This window comes from Nothoprocta perdicaria, unplaced genomic scaffold (genome assembly GCF_003342845.1).
Source record: "Nothoprocta perdicaria isolate Ctin4 unplaced genomic scaffold, notPer1 scaffold_311, whole genome shotgun sequence".
NCBI lineage: Eukaryota > Metazoa > Chordata > Aves > Tinamiformes > Tinamidae > Nothoprocta > Nothoprocta perdicaria.
Window position 1 is genome coordinate 647,692 of NW_020455546.1, and position 19,797 is coordinate 667,488.

General features: G+C 39.7%; 1 protein-coding gene across 1 annotated transcript in view; it reads right to left on the bottom strand.

The window, feature by feature from the left end:
* STK24 (serine/threonine kinase 24) overlaps window positions 1–19,767 on the bottom strand; it is a 42,957-nt gene extending 23,190 nt beyond the window's left edge. Inside the window, exons 1-2 of the mRNA XM_026042713.1 lie at window positions 19,689–19,767; window positions 6,200–6,430 (exon numbers count right to left, since the gene is read on the bottom strand). Of these exons, the coding sequence (XP_025898498.1) occupies window positions 6,200–6,430; window positions 19,689–19,730 (273 nt within the window). The 5' untranslated portion in view covers window positions 19,731–19,767. The remainder of the gene's footprint in view (window positions 1–6,199; window positions 6,431–19,688) is intronic.
* Between the last annotated feature and the right edge of the window lie 30 nt (window positions 19,768–19,797).

A 19,797-nucleotide genomic window follows, 5' to 3' on the forward strand; every position in this document is an offset into this window, starting at 1 on the left:
TTTTAGGGCATCATCATAAACACTGCAAACATATTTTTTCTAAAAAAGTTGGATGTTTTACATTGCTTTAAATTTAGAAGGCTCCAGATCAGAATGACATGGCAAGTTTCAGTACCTAAATGTTGGCTAACACAAAATACAGTTAACAGAAACTCCCATTTCTCTCYGAGATGCATTACTCCTACATAGGAAAAGTCTTGAACTCACCACCTTTCACTACATAGATTTTTCCAGATTCAGAAAGATAAYATAATGTGGATTCTGGAAACAAAACAATTCTAGAGTCACAATGAAAACAGTATCTCTGAATGCAGACAAGGCAAAGGGGACTCCCTCCTCGCTCAAGGGCACAGGCAAACAAACAAGAAGTAAAGAGCACGTGCCACAAAGGATCCGAGTTGCAAGGTAACTACCTCTGAAATAAGGGACTACATTTTTGCTATGAAAACACGGAAAACACTCATGCTAGAGAGAGCTCATAGGTTCTTTCATAGGCTCTTGCCTYGATCTAAGCTTTCAATTTATTCTTTATATCAAATAGATATGGTCTAACTGGATCCAAGAGCCTATATGAACCATTATACCAAGTCTTTTGCTATCTCCTCCACATGCTCCAGCCAGACTTGAGTTCACATGAACTGTGGGCACTGAAGAGGGACATCGTTCTGCTCCTCTGTGCAAGTGCTGGTGTTCAGGCACAGACGCTCAGAAAAGCTGAAATAAACCAGTTAAATGCACAAAGCCAAAGAACATTAAATTAAAACACGCTGAAGTCACATCTAAATGTGTGCATTCAAAATTAAATAACTAATATAATTATAGTAGATACCCTGCATATCCACCTTAACACGCCTGAGCTTTAGCATGAAAGTTTAGACAGCTTTAAATTCAGCAAATGCTGATGTTAAAAAAAAAACGTAATGACATAAAATCCACCTCTAGGAAGCTACTCCAATATTTAAGCTACCTTCATTAAAAAAAAAGTTTTATTAACAATTGAAACCTGCTTAGCCTGACCTTTCAGCTATTATATCTTGCGATAGACTAAAAAGGTCACTGAATTATTAGCAATTATTAGAATTCCTTAGAAAAGGGAAAAAATCAYATACATGTATCAAGTCACTCCCTAACTTCTCTTGTCCCAGAAGCTCTTGACGGACTTCATGCCATTTCCAGGCTCTCCAGTGAGGCTGATGTGGCCTCACTGCTGCCTTCCACATCAGGCCCCTGCCAATGTGGGGTTTGCTTTTGCTGAGCCACAACATTATTTAGAGGCCTCCTGTTCAGCTGGTAGCCTAAGATCAACTACAGATTACCCTCAGAATCACTGTTTTTCTGAAGAAATCACTATTTCTAGATTGCATTTGCCCAAATTCGCCCTACGGAGCCYAGGTAATCAAACTTCATAGAAGAAGGATGCATTATTTCATGAGGGAAYGTTATGTCATCTATAAAAAATTGATTACAAGTTATTTTCTATTTATTTGCAATATACAGAAACACCAGCATGGTTTAGAGCAGTGGGTGTATTATGTCCTGAAAACAGAAATAACTCAAACATACATAAATACCAACAGGGAAGTGAGCAGCCTCTGTCCTTTAGGTAACGAGGGTCAGCTCTTTCCAAAAATGTCTTTTTCCTTAAAATGGTTTTACATAATGGGCAGGCATCTAGGAGAAAGGAGGAGGGAAATGACGTCCTCATTGGGTCAGGATGTTCAAATAGGTCAGGAGATGATATCTGAAAAGCACGAAGTGTTTTGTGCTGAAAAGCACAAAGAAAAATACCTCTGAGAAATGAAGAACCATAGGATTATACTTTATTTTTGTTACAGAACAAGTTCAATAGTGGTTTTGAATCACTAGTGTCTGGTTAGATTGAACATTGAGAATACTTTGTGATCATTTGCCCTATCTTTACATTTATCTGTATATCTGGATGTCTAAGACAATGAATTCAAAACCTGTATGCTTTTTTATTTATACATACCTATATACATTACTCTTAGGTTTTATAGATACATATAAATTTCATATTACATATTTGTAATATTACATATTACAGAGACATACACACACATCTACATATRAAATCAAATTATTAAATTTTAAATTTTATGCTTCATCTTTTTAAGAATAAAAGAAAACAGCAAATAAATTGTCCTCCATATAGTTCTAAAAACAACTCAAGACCAAAAGAAATACTAAAATATTACAKGGTTACGACAAAATAGTGATGAAATTTCTTAATAAAAAAACAGAAGTATCAGAGAGGCATCACCATTTGGGAATTAGAACAGATTCCCCAAAAAAAGAAAAAAAGACCAATAAATAAGTAAAGAAGCAACTTCAGAAAAAAAATAACCTAATCTAAAGGGGAGAAAGGGGGATAAAGCAGAGAAATATGCATAAAAGACAGTTGACAGACTCCTAAATAGATTTTTTTTGATGATAAAAAAAATGCATAGCAATACTTCTAAAGAGAAATAGTGGGCAAAACTGAGAGGTGAAAGCAGACAACTTTAGAAAATTCAATAAAAAAAAATCAAAAATAAGCACAAGGAATTTCTATTCCATCACAAAGGAAGCAGTGAATGCTGTTACTTAAAATCTAAATAAGGCAACAGACCCAAGGAGTCCAAGTATAAATGAGCTTTATAAGGCTCTAAAGAGATGTCRTTCTTCTCTCTGTGGAGTATTCAATCACATTGGGGGCAGCGGGGTGCTCCCCACACACTCCAGTTTCTTTGGGAAACGCTGGGACAGGTTTTTGACAGGCCATGGCAGATGAGGAAGGGTATTTATTCCCAYGAGCTATAGGCATCCACATAAACACTTCTGCTGATGTATGCTTTCAGTTACGTCCTAGCAGACACAGAAACTTTGTCTTAGTAAAAGGGGAACGTGAAAACATCATATTTTTAAAAGATGGCTCTAGAAAGAAGCTGACTACTTGAATTTCTGTTTTGAATAAAGAACTTCCTCAAAGTTACAATCTAAGCTACTACCCTGTGCAGCTTATTGCTCTGCTCACCCAAACTCTGACCAYGGCCCTGGCACAAAGGCCTCCAATAACAAAGGACAGTCTAGGGGGAATAGATTTCTCCATGCAGGCAATAAACTGCTTCTCATACTACTTTCACATGGAAAGGGAGTTCTGTAATACTTCACACACATTGCTTAGTGCCTGAATTAAAAATAATTGAGACAGGCAAATACATTTCTAATAAKAAGAAGAATTTGGAATAAAAGGCCAGCAGTATCACACACCCCTCAGGAGACCTCCCGCAGCGGATCCCTCCACACGCGAGGCCAGCAGGATCGCGCAGCTCAGCTGAAGCAGGTGGGCATGAGACACACCAAGACCAGGACAAGGAGGATTTCTCAGAGACAAATGATTCACATTAAAAAAAAATCCTATTTAGGTATTCAGTCTACMTCAAGGACCTTGAAAAACATCTGCCTATCAACCACCATTGGGAATAAAGCATGAATCTCAACCTGTCACACATTTTAAAAGACATCAGGACAGGTCTGCTGTTACTACACAAACCTTTTTTTCTTCTGGAAAAGGACATGAGTATGAAACCAAGTCCCAGATGGGGTAGACATTCTCTTCCAGCACCTTGGAACTTGTTATAAGGAAATAAAACTCAAAAGTACTCACAAACCTACTCCCTCCTGTTTAATATGATATGGGAATACTCAGAGAAAATGAAAGAGATGGAATTATTGGTCTGCCATGCATGAGTTACAGAAAATCAACTTAAGAATACTCTAGAAATGGTACCTCTTTCCAGCCAAGATCCACCAAGCACATGGAGAGCATGCACCATGTTGCACAGGGTTTGGAGAATGAGATTCCTGTTTTTGAGAGGTGGCAGATAGTTTCCAACTCCCATTCTTCCCAGTAAAAGCTGCAACTACAACTGCTGTGGTGGCTCGCAAAATACTCAAGGATCTTACTCTTTCTGAGTCTGTCTACTTGTTCACTTTCAAGTAGTTTAWTTGGTGGGAAAAAATAACTGTTTTCATGTTGTGACTAGTTCTAAGCCATACAAACAGGTTAGAAATAATGTCTCCTGATGGCTCCTCATGTGGAACATGAACATTTCTGGTGACGGAGAGAGTCAGATGACGATGAGCCTCTTGGAACTACAAATACCAGTCCTGGTTTGCAAACCCAGCACAATTCTACAGCAAGTCAGTTAAGATTCTTAGCCAAGAATGTTAATTTATTCCTTTAAATGTTAATACATTCCTTCTTAACTATACATCTAAATTACCACCCAGCATTAGTATCAATAATAGAACTGAACCTTACTACACATATAACGTTTCCTCTACAAAGTTTTGTCACTGCAGCATCGCATAATTCCAGCACCTTAATTTTTAACTGTATAATTTAATAATACCCAATCAAAAGTGCCTTGAAAAAGAGGATACATATTTACAGGGCAGCAAAGTAACGAAAAAACAGGACTAGCTGTACATTTAGAAAAAGTTAAATGCTCCTCCTGTAGCTATCAGTAACTCAGCCTTAAGTAGCCACTGTGCAGTCTGTTAGAAAAAGACCACATCAAGCTGCAAAATTCACAGTAACATTCACACTACTGCACTTGACAGGAAGATCCTGAAGCGTTACCAGAGAGCCCACCTCGCAGCAACGGGCACCAGCATCACCTATGACACTGCTAGGGTCCACACCAGACCCACTGCTGCCACCGAGCCCTAGGATCTCCTCTCTCTCACTGCTGCCCGCACAAAGTTTTGATAAGAGATTTTCTTTTAAAGCTTCTTTGCTATTATTTACATTAACAACTATAAGGTGGCATTTCCAGCTAACTCCTAACTATTTTTCCTGCATTCTCTTTTTCTGTAATATTTTATTATCTTGTATTATCTTCATCCACCAAGGTTCTCCCGTAAAACAAAAAGGTCTGAGGCAGGGAGAAGGCCCCATGGAGAGAAATTCTGCTTTTGCTTTCTCTATATGCCATGCTTCATATACCTACCAACCTAGATCAAGAAGTTTCAAGAAGAAATAAAGAGATAAAAAGTTAACTTAATTACTGTATTAAGTTATACAGCTCCTGATGCTTTATAGATATATGCTTCACTTAGGTTTTCAGTACTGTACTGGTACCAGGATATTTGGTCTGAAACAATTCACAGTTGGCCAAATAGATTGGTGCAAAGCATAAAGAAGAAAGGACAAAGTGTCCCTTCAGTTATGCATCCCATGGAGTCAGGGAATATATCCTTTTTGGGGGGGATCAAATCTCAGAAATCCAGAGATATAAACGGGTCCCCCTTTCAGGAAAAGCTTCTGGCAAAGTAGAATTTTCTAGACAGGCAAAAGCAGTCTGAAAGTCAATTTTAAAGTATATTCCGCTTACTCATAACTTCAAAACCTTTCAAGAGAACAAGCTCTCATCTCTGACTTGCCATTTCACTGTCATAAAAGAAAGCTATCCAGATGAGGATCAAGCCTGACCAAATAAATAATGCAGTGCCAAAGGCTTCCAAATGGTTTCACTACCTAATAGAAGGCAGTCTCTATATTCAGCCAGTTCAAAACCACATCCACACCTTTATTTGGCACCATTATAACAGAAGCCTGAAATAAGTTAATACTGGCAGAGCAGAAGAGACTTGTTGAATAGACCCAAAAGGCAGTTACTGCAAGCCCCTTCCCCTTGCTTACACTATGGCTAATGTGTTTTCTGYCTTTTACAGATAAATTAACTTCTTGGTTTTAATTTTAAACTACTCAGAGCAAGACTAGGTTCAGTCTCCCTAAAAAAAAGGGCCAAAAAATTGCTAATTCAAACGCTGACAAAATTTTTCAAACTTAGCAGAAGAGCTGATATGWGTTGTCTGACAACTCAGACGCAGATTTAGGTTTATGTTTTCTGAAAGTAACCAGCAATTAAAGAGATGCATCCTTTTATTATCAGAAGAATCTAAATTATTACTGAGAGTTTCGCAAATTGGTGCTATCCAAATGAGTTTCGTTTTGTACAGAAATAGCAAAAGACACACTCCATTTTCTTCCATTAACTTCTGTCCATTACTTCTTTTTTCTTCAAATAAATTCTGAGTCATAAATTTGCCAATGAAAACAGATATAATAAGTGGATAACTTGGAAAAAATTACTTATAAAAATCAAACTGCCATCAGCTATAAGCATCTTACCTTTAAATAGGATCCATAATATTTTGTTACGTGTGGACTGTCACACTGACTCAGCACTGTGATTTCCTGTTGAATGTCTTCTATTTCATCTTCTGCTTCCTCCAGATCAATAATTTTTATAGCAACCACTTTCTGAGTCCGATTGTCAATTCCTTTAAAAACTTCACCAAAAGAGCCCTTACCAATTTTCTCCAGTTTTGTAAATAGTTCCTCTGGATCTGCCTTTAGAGTCTGTTAAAAACATAAGAGAAGAGTTATTCAGCATTTGTAATATTAAAATGAAACGCAACATTTTTAAAGACAGAGAGCACTTCAGATTCTACACCATCCTACYTATCTAACTACTCTTTTTTTCCACCTCCATAATTAATGTGTTCTTCCTACACACTTTACATTCACATACTACAAYGTTTACCCTTCCCTGTATTTTAAAGTGCCAATTTAGCATGGTCTCTGCAAGAGGGATTTATGTCACTCAGGACACAAACGATGAGTTGCACTGCGTACCCCTTCAGTCTAATRCCTTTGAACAAGGAATCTTTATAATTAATAATAGTAAAAAACAAAGTTAAACAAACTTGTTTCTGCTCAGGAGGAGGAACTCCATACTAATGAGCACAAAAATGCATTGTTTGTGGAGAAGAAAGCTCACATAAGAAAGAAAAGAGTGTTGTCTAAATAAGCATAAACCCACTTTATATTTCTTAGCCAAACTTTATAGAAATGTAAATGGGGAAAAGAAAATTTGCAAGTTACCATAAATGAGCAGAGCCAAAATGTTCTCTTTAGTAATTAAACTTAGCTTAYAAAGCACCTCTCACCTATAGCTATGTCTATTCCTGCTCTAACATATCAAATGTTACATAATTAATTCTCACGGCCCCAAGAGGAAAATATTTTAGAAGAAACTTTAAACAGCTTGTCTAAAGCTACGAAGCACATGGACCTCACAGGTGAACTGGAATTTCTGCCACACGATGACCAAATCAAGACCACCCATAAAGGGGCAAGGGCCTGAAGAAGTTACTGGAGTCAGATAGTCAGAGCTATCTTATGTGGCCTTCGAAATATCAGAGGACACTGCCACTTCCAATACTTCAAAGCAAGCTGCAAGAGATCACAGTTTTAAGATGTCACTCCAAGAATAGACTTCTACTGACATCAGTCCTAAGAAAAAGACTCTAAGTGTACTGTAAGATTTCACGGCCCCAAGAAGTTCCTCCTGATTTAMGTCTTCTTAAATATCTTCTATTCAAAGTCTATCCCAGAAAATAAAATGAATGAYAGGAGGTTCAATCTTTTGCCATTACAGAGTAGAGCGAAACCATCATCAGACTCAATTCCCTTTCACCAAAACAAGTGTCTCCTYTAACTGTAACATAACCAGAATCATATAGTATGCACAGTGTTATAATCTGAGATGATGYGGCTGCAAAGAGCTGCTGGGGATGCTTTATCTAAGCCCACAGACCTTCTAGATCCATTCCCAWGCCACAGCAACCTCAGCTCTACATCATGACAAAGATATCTGGGTAAGTCACACACTGATCCCAACCACAGCTGCCTGAAAAAATGCTGTGTTCCACCTCCAGAGAGGCTGAAAAAGGCAGCGCTGCCCAGGATCACAGTGTGCCACAAATGCTCACCTGAACGCAAAGCACAAGCGTAAGGAGGCAACTTGCCAGCAGCTCTTTAAGATCTGTGGGCCCTACACACTCATTCCCYCACTCCCTGAAACACCTACTACGGTCATGTAATAAGGCCCATTGCTTTGTGGCCTCTGCAGGCTTCAGAGACTTTTTGTAGCTTTTTACAGAGTATGAAGCACTCCTGATTGCATGAAACTGGGGATTTTATAAACAACTGCAGCCGACTTATTTCGCAGCCATTTTGTGTAATAATTCCAGAAAGCAGAGAAAACTGTTGCTGAATGTCCTGGGAAGCAGGACAGGAGGAGTAGAAGAAGAAAGAAAAAAAAAAAAAAAAGTGTTCCTATATTATTTTTTAATCAACACTTAATAGCAGCTTTGAAAAATGACTTGTTCAATAATATCTGGTCTTAATACTGCTCTTTTCCTTCCCAAATCAGAAGAGTTGTGAAAACATTTGATAATTTTAAAATTTAAAAAGTTTCCATTCCTGAACTTTCTTCTGAGCAAAAAGATGCAGCAGCTGCTTACAAGAGAGCTCTGCGGCCTTCTGAGGCAAAGGGCAAAAACCTCTTCCCAAGGAGACGTGTTTGAAGTGAGCACCTTAAGCTTCTAGAAACCTGTGTTTCTGGAAAAATACCAGTGTCTCTAATGCCCTATCTGCCCTGCTCCAGAAATGGACAGTTCAGGCCTCTGGATTCACAGTGCACTGCTTGAATTCAGTTACATGAGTGCCTGATTCCTGTTTGTTTTTCCAAGGTAACACCTCAAAAGGATTCTCCCCAATTATTGTCACGTTTTTGTAAAGACTTCCAACAGAGTCCAAATAAACAGCTTCATAAATATTCTTTCTGTACGGTTGTATAGAACGTAAGAAGAATATTTTGGATGGATTCTGTGTTTTGCTGACTCTATGTAATTTTTTTAAACTAAGCATATGGCATTTTCCAGCTAATATTAGAATAAAGAGGACTGCTACAAGAGGACTGTAACTAGGTAGGCTGAATGCAGCTGGCAGCTGCAGAAGAGCAACATCTGCTGCAAAAGGACGATGCCAATCACCTCGTCAGCTAAGGAGCTAGATTCTTTGCTGCAAAAAGCATGTCACAAACTGCATACAAAATACAAAACACAGAAGCAAATCCTGAAATCTCTCTTTCTACTTCTCTGCATTTCCAATTAATGAACCCCCATCCTATGGCAAAGGTTCTTCACAGCGATTCCTACTTCAGCCACCTCACCCTTGGTGCTGTTTCTGGCGATCCAAACCCTCAAGGTCATCCAGTTCTTCAGGAATGCCCTAACACGCTTGTGTGTAAGGGGTGCGTTTGAATTCTGCGTCATTGGCAAATTGTAACAGCATGCATTGACTTTCCTTGTGCGAAGGTTACTCTCCAAGCACCAGCAGGCAGGAACAATCCTGGAGAAAAGAGCAGCATCATCCGCTCTGACATCAACACTGCAATAGCCACTGCTGTACATGACTGGCTTGTTTTTATGAATCCCTAATTCTTATCTGAATTGCTTTCCCTTAGAGCTCAGCAGATAGCGATACTGAAATCCAAACTAGTCAGATTAACTAAACACTCATTCTGACCTAGCACATGACTTAAAATCAATCTTTTTCTCCATCTCTTTCCAGTTCTTGTTTCTATTCTCTGCTCATGAAGGGTTATTCATCTCATTAGCTTTTAAAAGACAGCTTTTTTCCTACCACTTCTTCCACTTTGCTACAGGAATCACAAGCCACCTTCATGTTCAAGTCCTCGAGCCAATTAACACCACTGATTTTACTCAAGATCTCCAGTTTCTCTGTCTGTTCTTCTGAAATCAGCAATCATAATTCAAGAGCTCCTTTTTATACACTTTCATTTTGTCAAATTAGCTTCCAATCTGTCAGCTCAAAATTGCTATCACAGTTGTGATATTTCCATTGCATATTTCCACCAGTGCTCTAYTCTCATACTTTTTCTTAGACGTCTAGCAATGACAGCCACCAAAGACAAAACATCAKACTAGATGGGCCTATGATCTTAACCTAAGTTGTCTAACATAAGTTGATGTCTTAAATTATTTGTGGCCAGGGCAGAACTTCAAAATCAAATTAAATTTCTTTCTTGAATTTCATTACCACGCACCCTTCTTCCCTAAACAGTTATAAACCAATAAAGCATATGAAGTTGGCTAAGCAGAAGCTTAATAATTTACATTATTTATAGTAGCAGAGCCAAGGCATTTTATAGCTCAAGATTAAAAACTCTCAGAATTAGAGGGGAAGAYTAAGGTCACTGTGTCTTCTCTGCCCCAGTAACTGCAGGGCATCACACTTCCACATTCCAAAACTGAGATTTCTTCCAACAGAGAGAAGCAAAAGATTAAACAAAAAACAACAACAAAACTACACAAACAAGATTGCTTCTTAAACCACTATCAGTCTATACAGGTCTTTTACATTCACATACAGTGTTACATTCACAAAACAAACATCAACCTCCTACAAAAACGAGCTTCAGATGATTACAGCAGATACCCTGACTATATCACATATATCCATCAGAAGTTACTGATCAAACTTGGACTTTTTCTTAAATTAGGTGGGTCACCTACCCTGTAAGGGAATGAAACAAATTTTATATTACATAGAAAGGTGCCTCAACTTCTTACCCAAGCTCTTGGGCTACTTGCATCACATAACAAAAACATACATCTATATACCCATTTAAAATAGAAAGAGGGCACACAACAGCAGGAGGAGGTGGCGAGCGATAGTTGCAGATGGCTCCCTCCTGCAGGGCATGGATACAACACCAAGAATTATTTTTACTGCTAAAGAATCAAATGGGTTAAGAAAAGGAACTAAATCAACCTAGTTTTACAGTAAGAAAATAAAGACAAAAGAAGTTCCTTGAAAAGAAAAAAAAAAACCTTATAATATTTATTCAGATTCTGTTCAATGAGAATTTAATTCACAGAATTCCTTTGATTCAAAGCAGCACTATAGATTGAAACTGTAAATAGAGTTAATGGGAAATACTGTTTTTTTAGTAACTAACTCACTGGTTACAGCTCCCCAGGCCACATTCTCTTTTGATTCAGCAAGACTTAGGTGTTGGTACGGCCAGCAGTCAAACATGCTTTGCCCCAATTTTTGCGTCAAGAGGAGCATCTTAAACTTCCAGGACTCAGTCTGCTCTTGCTAAGGACTAGTTTAGCTGAACCAGGTTGTCAATGAGCATCCCCTTACAAACTGATGACAAGAAAGAACAGACTAGAGCATGTGAGCAGTTCTGCACAGGAACAGAAGTGACACAGAATAACTAGATTTTCTTTCCGGTAGGACCAAGCAGTATTTAACAACAAGAAGAATAAAAGAGCAAGACTGTTTTGTAGTTATGTTSAACCACATATCAAATATAGTGCAGAAACATGAATCTCTTTTGAAAACAGATGCTGCACATTGTTCCTTTATGTTCCTTTATTTAGATTAACTAATACAAAGACCAGACAGCAGAAATCTAGCAAACAAGCCATTTTCTCAAGTACCAAGAGGTATTCAAGCCTAAAAGCCACTCCAATATGAGCAGCTAGCATCTTTTATGGCACGYTTCTTCACACAGCACTCTATTTTCAGAACTGTTTTCTATTTTCAGGTTTTCCTATAACATCATTAACTACCTCTCAAAAAAAGTTTTTTAATACACATACATTAACCAGCCTTAATTTTTCCTTTCAGAGCTAGYGGCTTAAGCAGTAACATTAGCAATACATTTTTAAATCAGTTAAAAGGCACCAAAKTAGTCCGTCTAGACCTCTGACAGAGCCTGAACTATCACAAGGGAAATAGCAACAGCAAAACAAAGACATACGCTTAAATAAGAATTTCAGAACATCAGAAGCAACTGCTTCTAGGGAAGCAAGGCCCCAATTTTTGCTCCCTTGACCTTCCTTTTCTCTGAAGTCTGTAACAGTTTTGCTTTCAGAGGGCTATACACATACACACAAATATCATATATGAATAACTGATAAATTACACAATACAACTTCCTGCAGTGGGCAAAAAACTGAAATATGACAGAGAGAGAAGGCAGAAGATAAATCGTGCAGTTTTASTCAATTGCATCAAGCTCCACCTATGTTCTCCAAGAGCTGGCCACTAACCCAAAAGGACAAAACATACTAGGTACTTGGATTTACAGCATGGGATTTCTATATAAACATGAATAAATGAGCAACATACAGGAACCACAAGGAAATGCTGACTATCAGCAGATTTAAGATATTTAAAGGAGTAGCTAATTACTCAAGCAAATAAGCACTAATCAGTTTTAAATTCAAACCCAAGTCTTTAACATTTGAATCAAAGGGAATCAACTTCCCCTTTTTTATTCATAATCATACAAATCCAGTTTAGCTATGATAGCCTTAGCTAGGATAGCTACCTCATATGCATCATAGAGAGCTGCTGCCAACTTAATGAAGGATGCCAAGACTAATGTGAAAGAATTTGTTCTAACATGGCGTAAGACTAAGATACAGTTGATTCACTGGTAATTCATCAAAGACGAGGAAAAAAAGCCAACACACATATTCTACATTCCTCATTTTCTCCCTTTGATGCTGTAATTACTCATTCAGGACATACACTGCCATAACCAAGTTGTTCTTTCTGAGGAGGAAATGCCACCAGTGGAAAAAAATAATAAATTAACTATCATAATAAAGCATTAACATGGATTTCCAAAACATCTTTCAAAATTTGCAGTGAACTRATGCCAATTTGGGTTCTTAAGACTGCCACAAAAGTCACAACTTGAAGCTACAGTGTTTTGTACTTGGAAAGCTACTTGATGCACAATGTTAAGAGTTCAATGGCAAGACAAATAGCTCATCAATCAAAGACTGCTTTTTATGAGTCTTCAGGAAGAACATTTTAGATTCCAAATAGGAAAAACAACTAAGGGAAAGAATGCCAAACAGTACTTCTTGGAAAAATGTCTTGTACTCATTCCTACTTCCTAAAAAGATCATTCATCTACAAATACTGTAAAACCCACACCTTTAATATGCGAAGTTATTCTTTATTCCCAGAAAGTAGTGACTCTGTGCAAATTCCCTACACTAGGATGACTGGCCAAACAAATAACAGTAATAAGAAGCATTTAAATATGATGTTGCATTAACATCAATTGAGGAAAAGAGGGTGAAATTTTTATTTTAGAATCTACAGCACTCCCAGAATTAAAGGGGAGATCCTTGATTCATCTTTTCATTTGACAACAAAATTCAATGATTTAAGAAACTGCCTAACAACATTACTAAAAATAGGAGAGTACCAGCATTCCCAGCATTTTCCTGTTTCAAGTATTAGCTTCTATACAGTTACATGGTAGAAGGCTATTCATTTTATAGTAATATAAATAACACATTAAAGAGCCTGATGCCTGTGTAACATAAACAATTATTCTCAGTTCTGTTCTTGTTCACTAAGAGAGAATGATTCCATGCAAATATACTTCCAGTAGACTAAGTATGGAGGCCATTCCACCACAAAGAGACTGTCTATTCAATATATCTCTTCAAGAGTAAACTACATTTGCTTAATTTTAGATCTAAGCACCCTAAACATATAAGCTTGGCTTTAAATAATATACCAAAGCTTTAAAATACGCTGTAAGGAAACAGATTCTACTGGCAGYACCTGACTTGAGAATGCCATTATCACCCTTTACTAATGATGGCACAAAGATCAATTAGCCACAAAACCCAAATGTATCTGTTTAAGAGTTGTCAACTTTGTCAAAATAAAATTGCTACACTAATAGTTAAATTTCTCTGAACAAAAAAAAAAAAAAAAGTAATATGGAATAAAGATAGTCTTTCTCTATAGTGAAAGGGAGGGCATTTTAAYGATGAGTTATAAAATCACAGAATAACATTGTTCTTGGACTGTTCTCATGGAACATAGAGTCTTTACCTTCTTTCTTTTGACGAGATGAAGAATTTAAAATATTTATAGAAATTTGCCTTCCACATCTAAAATCCAACACATTAAAGAGACGCTTCCCTATGTATCTTCTGTGTTATTAAGTCATACCCACACGTAGGCTTAGAATAATTAACAAATCCCCTAATCAACATATGCCCACAGATGAAATCTCATCCCTCAGTTTGAAGGGTCCACAAATAAAATTGGTATGGATGCATCCACATAWTCAAAACCTATGATCACTTTTATGCACACACTATTACAGTTAATTAAGACTCCACCAATGCAGGTAGGTATACCAAAACTAAAGTAGTCTCTGGATGAAATCATTATGAAGCGTAGAAGCRTGAAGCAGAAGATAAGGAGAATGAAAAGGTTTTAAATAAAATGTAAAATGTAGCCAATTTCCTATCTCAGAAACACAAAATGCACCACTGTGTAAAATCCACTGGCAAATGCCTATATACCACTCATWGCACAAGCCCCAGTGCCTAAATGCATTTATTTCATCGGTGTTTCTGTTTGTCTCTCCAGGAACAAGGACGAGGGCTYATTAAAAGAGGACCTAGTGAAACGTTAAGCTGGGACCTTGTGATATTTGACTAGTCAGGCTGGTCTATGTGGATACCTAAAAAAATACACCTGCCACAAGCCCCTTSTGCTTACCTGCTGAGAAAGCGCTCCTGCCAGAAACCCTCTTTGCCACTCAGAGGCTACCAACACTCTCAGTGAGGCTAGTAAGGCACAATGGCAAATGCTGACATTCCTCACGTGGTAACTGGCAGACCGAGCAGACTGGAGCAGACATCCAAAAGCTCATCCTTCCAAATCAAGAGCAACCTTTCCTACTTCATGGATCACTAGAAAAACTTCTGTATAAACAGTAAAATTAAATGTCAGCTTGGGAAGTAGGTACAAAACAGACAGCTCCAAACACACAGCTGAAAGAATCCAACACAGATTCAGGCAGAGATTCATTGTTGCCCATTTTCCAAAAGCTATCCTAATAAATCCTTCAGCTATTCACCAGGTGATGAAGTCTAAAGTTCAGGAAAGCAGAAGTACTACTGCTCTCCTTTTTAACTGCACAGTCTCTGAATTAACACCACTAAGGTTTAACAACATTATCAAAATTGAAGCTTCACCCTGAAAAAATGACTTCCTTGGAAGTTAGGTAAAACACACCACCACAAAATCATTCACAGAAATGCATCCCGAGGAAATCAACTCTAACACATCCATAGATGCCTAACAGCAAGATTCAGGGGGAGAAGAGAAACAAAAGGTCACTATCCACATATTTAATAGAACTTGCTATMGTTGATTTACCTATATGAGCAGTTCCAGTATCGGTAAGAGCTATTTCCCAACCAAAATTTCAGACTTCATCTGCAGAATCACAGAATCACAGAATAGTTGAGGTTGGAAGGGACCTCTAGAGAAAATCTAGTCCAACCCCCTGCTCCAGCAGGGACAYCCAGAGCACGGGGCACAGGGCGGCATCCAGGCGGGTTGGGAAGATCTCCAGAGAAGGAGACTCCACAGCCTCCCTGGGCAGCCTGTGCCAGGGCTCTGGCACCCTCACAGCAAAGAAGTTCCTCCTCACATGCAGATGGAACTGCCTGTGTTGCAGCTTGTACCCATTGCCCCTTGTCCTGTCACTGGCCACCACTGAGAAGAGTTTGGCCCCTTCCTCCCTACCTTCCTGACACGACTTTTTACCTGCTGAGCCAGAAGATGCCAATTCTATATTCACAAAGATGACAATTCTTCTGTCCTCGCACCCAAGGACTAAGCCTGGAATACCAGTGAATCCTGACACCTTCCTTATCAGCCTGGATATGTTAGAAGAGCTCAGTCATAACTTCAACAGTCCAAGGAGCTACCCAATAAAGTGTTCAAAGTTACTGAACAGMGTATATCAAATTGCAACTTAAACAGTAACCACAAACTTTCAAAAAATAGAATGAGGAAGAATTCATCTACACACATGTTACAGTTGAGACAAGCAGCAGAGGCTACTAGTCACTTCAAATGAACCACCCAGCAATTGTGAAAGTGTAACACACACAGCTCGCACACCAGATAGTTGCAACAGCTGCTTATTATAACATATTCCCCTAACAAGAAAGACAGTAATATTCATAATATGCAAGAACAACGAAACAGACACATGGGATTAGAGTAGAAGTCCACCTATGCCAGGGCACTGTCTCCAACTGCGGCCAAAAGCAAACAACCACGGAACAGAATAAGACCAAGTAAGTAAATGGCAGTCTTTCCCAAAACACCCTTGCTGCAGGCTTCCAGTTCAGGCATTTCCTAAGCCAAAAGCAGTGCCTTTTCACTTAAGAGTCTCAGCGGATTTCTTTTCCATTAGTCTGTCCTGTTGCAAGCTAAAAGCACCTCAGGAATTTTATGAAGCTGACATACAAGCACACCTGAGAACACAAGCAAACCCTTCAAGAAAATATTTTATCTGAAAAGCGTAGAGTTTGGGGCATTTCAGAGCTTAGCTTTCTTCTCTTCAATGGAGAGGAACAGGGAAAAGAAAGGAACACAAAAGAATCACTTCCAGCCSATAGTTCTGCAGTCCAGCACTATTAGTGTCCACTACGCCATGGAAGCACATCTGAAAACCTGCTTCACCTGTATTTAAACAAGCACCAGTCACATCTAGACCCTACCTATCTGGGGCAGCTTACTGCCTAATCACAACTAACTACCAAAGGGAGAACTTCCTGGGGCTTTTCTCACTTTTCTGGTATCTAAAGTTGATGGGGCCATTTATCTTTCCTCAAAAGGAATTTAAGGTAGTTTTGCTATTACCATAATACGCATAATATACAGTTCATATTTAAAGTATACTAATAAAATCAATTCCACACAGCTGGGTAAAATCGATGGTAAATCTGGAGGTAAAAATGCCCAACCATTTTTTCTAGTTCTATAACTTCAGGAAAAGTGCAAACAAATCAAACGCAGCTTAATCCAAAAATCTGTTTAAACTGGGGAAAGGAAGGGACAAGACATTTCATCCCCACTAATTTTAGTGTTTTGTGCTTAAGGTTACATTGAAACTGGCTGCTGCCACATATCCAACAGCTTGATGTGCTACAGTTGTGTGGTCTGCAGCTTCCCTCAGCTTTCCTTTGCCACTCTATGCTTCATTAGCCTTTTGGTTCAATACATCCTAATAATATATTACAAATCCTAATAATACATCCTAATAATATATCACAAAATATATTACAGGTCACTAAGTAACTGTACCACAAACATCACACATTTCAGATGAACAAGCATCACAGATTTCAGATGAACAAGCATTTTTCACCGATTAGTGGTGAAGCATAAGATAACACACGTTCAGTGTGGTTACGGTTCCTCTTCATGCTGCACGCTCAAACTCCTCTCCACACATACAAAACCTTTAAAGCAAGGACAGTATATGCTTTGAGTCCACACTCACTTGCCTGCATAAAAATTTAGGTCAAAACCCAAGCCTTTTTCAAATCAAGCTGAAACATGCCCATTTCACAGCAGACTGAACCTCAGGTTTTGACAACCTTCCAAAATCATCCTACATCTCCTCCACAGTTCTTCGTTCCTTTGGTTTACTTTATACCTACTCACTTTTTAAGCGTTGCCGTTCAAGCCCTGATCAGAGGTCTTGCTCAGAGCGAAACTCGTCATTCCTCCGCTCTGTTTATGCCCTGCTCTGCCCAGCTCAAACAGCACAACAAGAAGGTTTGTCCACACACGTGATGTTTTGGGACGCAAGAAGTTACTTGTGCTTACGCTASGATACGGATTGTCCTCTTACATAAGTACAGAAAAAAAAACATCAGAGAAAGTTGTATAACTTGTCATTGACATTGCTTACAGCATTTGTTACAAAATGTGGTAGGTGGTGAGGAGTGATCACAGAAAGAACASGACAGTCTCGTGATTTAGGCAATTTAATTATACTACAGAGCCCTCTTCCTCTCTTTGCTACATAATGAAAAGTCGCAAACCATTAACTTCACTCTATTTAAGCAGATGTGACATATTATAGGTACCTTACTGTACACAGTTTAAACACCTACCTAGTTAAAGAGAATCACGTACTGAAAACCAAACACTATAAAACTGCTGCATACTCTGAAAAGCAGAACAGACCTAGACATTTTGAAYRGGACAAACAAAAAAAAAAAACAACAAGCAGTTTTCAAATTACTGATATTCAACCTTAGGCATCTACCTATCCATCTACAAAGACTTTTTTGGGGGAGGAGGGCAAGGGGAGAGGTTGCTTATATGGCTGTTAATATTAATTAGCACTCAATGATTCATAACAATCAAGAAAAAATGGTAAAAATTTGCATGGAAAAAAATATTTGAAGTAAATCCTGACATAAAAAGAGGAACCTCTTTCATTTAGTAGAGCTAACGATATTATAAATTCARTAACAAGCCAAGAAATCACAGGTCTTTTGAGAACGCATGTAAYCCCATATATAAGCGCTGCCTGCAAACTTCACTCTATTCCCCAGCATCTCCAGACCCAACTTTTTAAGTTCACAAATATTGTAGAATCAGTTCATTAAACAACATTGTTATTGGTTCTAAAATATTTCAAAGAAAAAAAAAAAAGGCAACATTAACCTAACCCTACCCATAGCTACAAACCGCTGCTTCTCTGTCTTTGGAGAGCAGCAAACTGCTGCGTTTGGAAGCTGAACGCTCAACACTGTGAAAAACACACACTGAAGTCCCTGGTGAGGGCCCAGGGGCATCCAGCACCACACGCCTGCGCATGGCCATAACCCTTCAGCACGTTACTGACATGTCTCAGGAAATCTTCATTGTTGCTTCTACGATTCAAACTCTAGAGCGTTCAAACAGTTTATTTTCCGTGTAACTTCCTCCTTGACAAGGAGGTGCGTATCTTTCAAAAGGCACTAAGGGGTGAACTTTGGGATACTGCAGATGAACCGCTTGGCAGCGCAGAGAAGCTGAGAACTCTCCAGGGTAGATGGAAGAGGAGAGCGCGAGTGCAAAGGACTCGAGGAGGAGAAAGGCATTACGCAGGTGGCAACGCACATCATTTCAAACCGGCTGACTACTGCTGGTCCCTCTTGCCCTCGGCTTGTGGGAAATGCAGGAGTTATTTTGAGTAGCACGCAAACGTAGCACTTTTAATGCAAATCCTCGGGCTAAGCAAGGGCAGAAGATTGGTGAATTGGAAATTGATTCATGGGGAAACGATCCTAAGGAAACAACGTTAAAACCAAACGAAGCAYAGGGGAGCCGGAGTCGGGACATGATTTGAGGAGAACTATCTGCCCCCTTCCGAGGCGTTTCTCTGAGGGACTGGGGGTGCAGGGGGTAGTGCCCAGTAATAGGTGGAAAACATTATAACAGCCAAATACCAATGACCTCAGGGCTCTTCTGGACATGCCTTGTTTTAGGATTCGGGTTTAAAAAGAAAAAAAAAATAAAGGGATAAAGGGCAGCAGGGCCGCCAGGACGGCACTCCAGCCATGAAGGGCAGGCAGCCGGGGCACAAGGCGGCAGAGCCCGCCGCCCCACCGCGAGCAGAGGCGGCGGCGCCGGCCCCGCGGCCACGGGCGGCGCAGCGGGCGCTGAAGGTCAGCGCCGCCGGGCCCGGCCTGCCCGCCACGGCCTGCCCGCCACGGCCACCGGCCGCTGGGCAGCGGCGCCGGCAACGGCCCCGGCGGGCAAGCCGAGCCCCGCGGGGCCCTGCGCGGCACCCGCGCTGGGCACCGCGCGGCGTGGGGCACGGATGGAACGGGACGGGAGGGGACGGCAAGGGCACGGGAGGGGACGGGAGGCCGCCGCGCCTCACCTGCATGCCCGGCAGGCCGATCTGCACCGGGGAGCGGGCCATGGCGGCGGCCGCGCGCGTCTCCTCAGGCGGCTCCCGCGGCGCCGCTCATCGCACGCGCTCTCCTCCT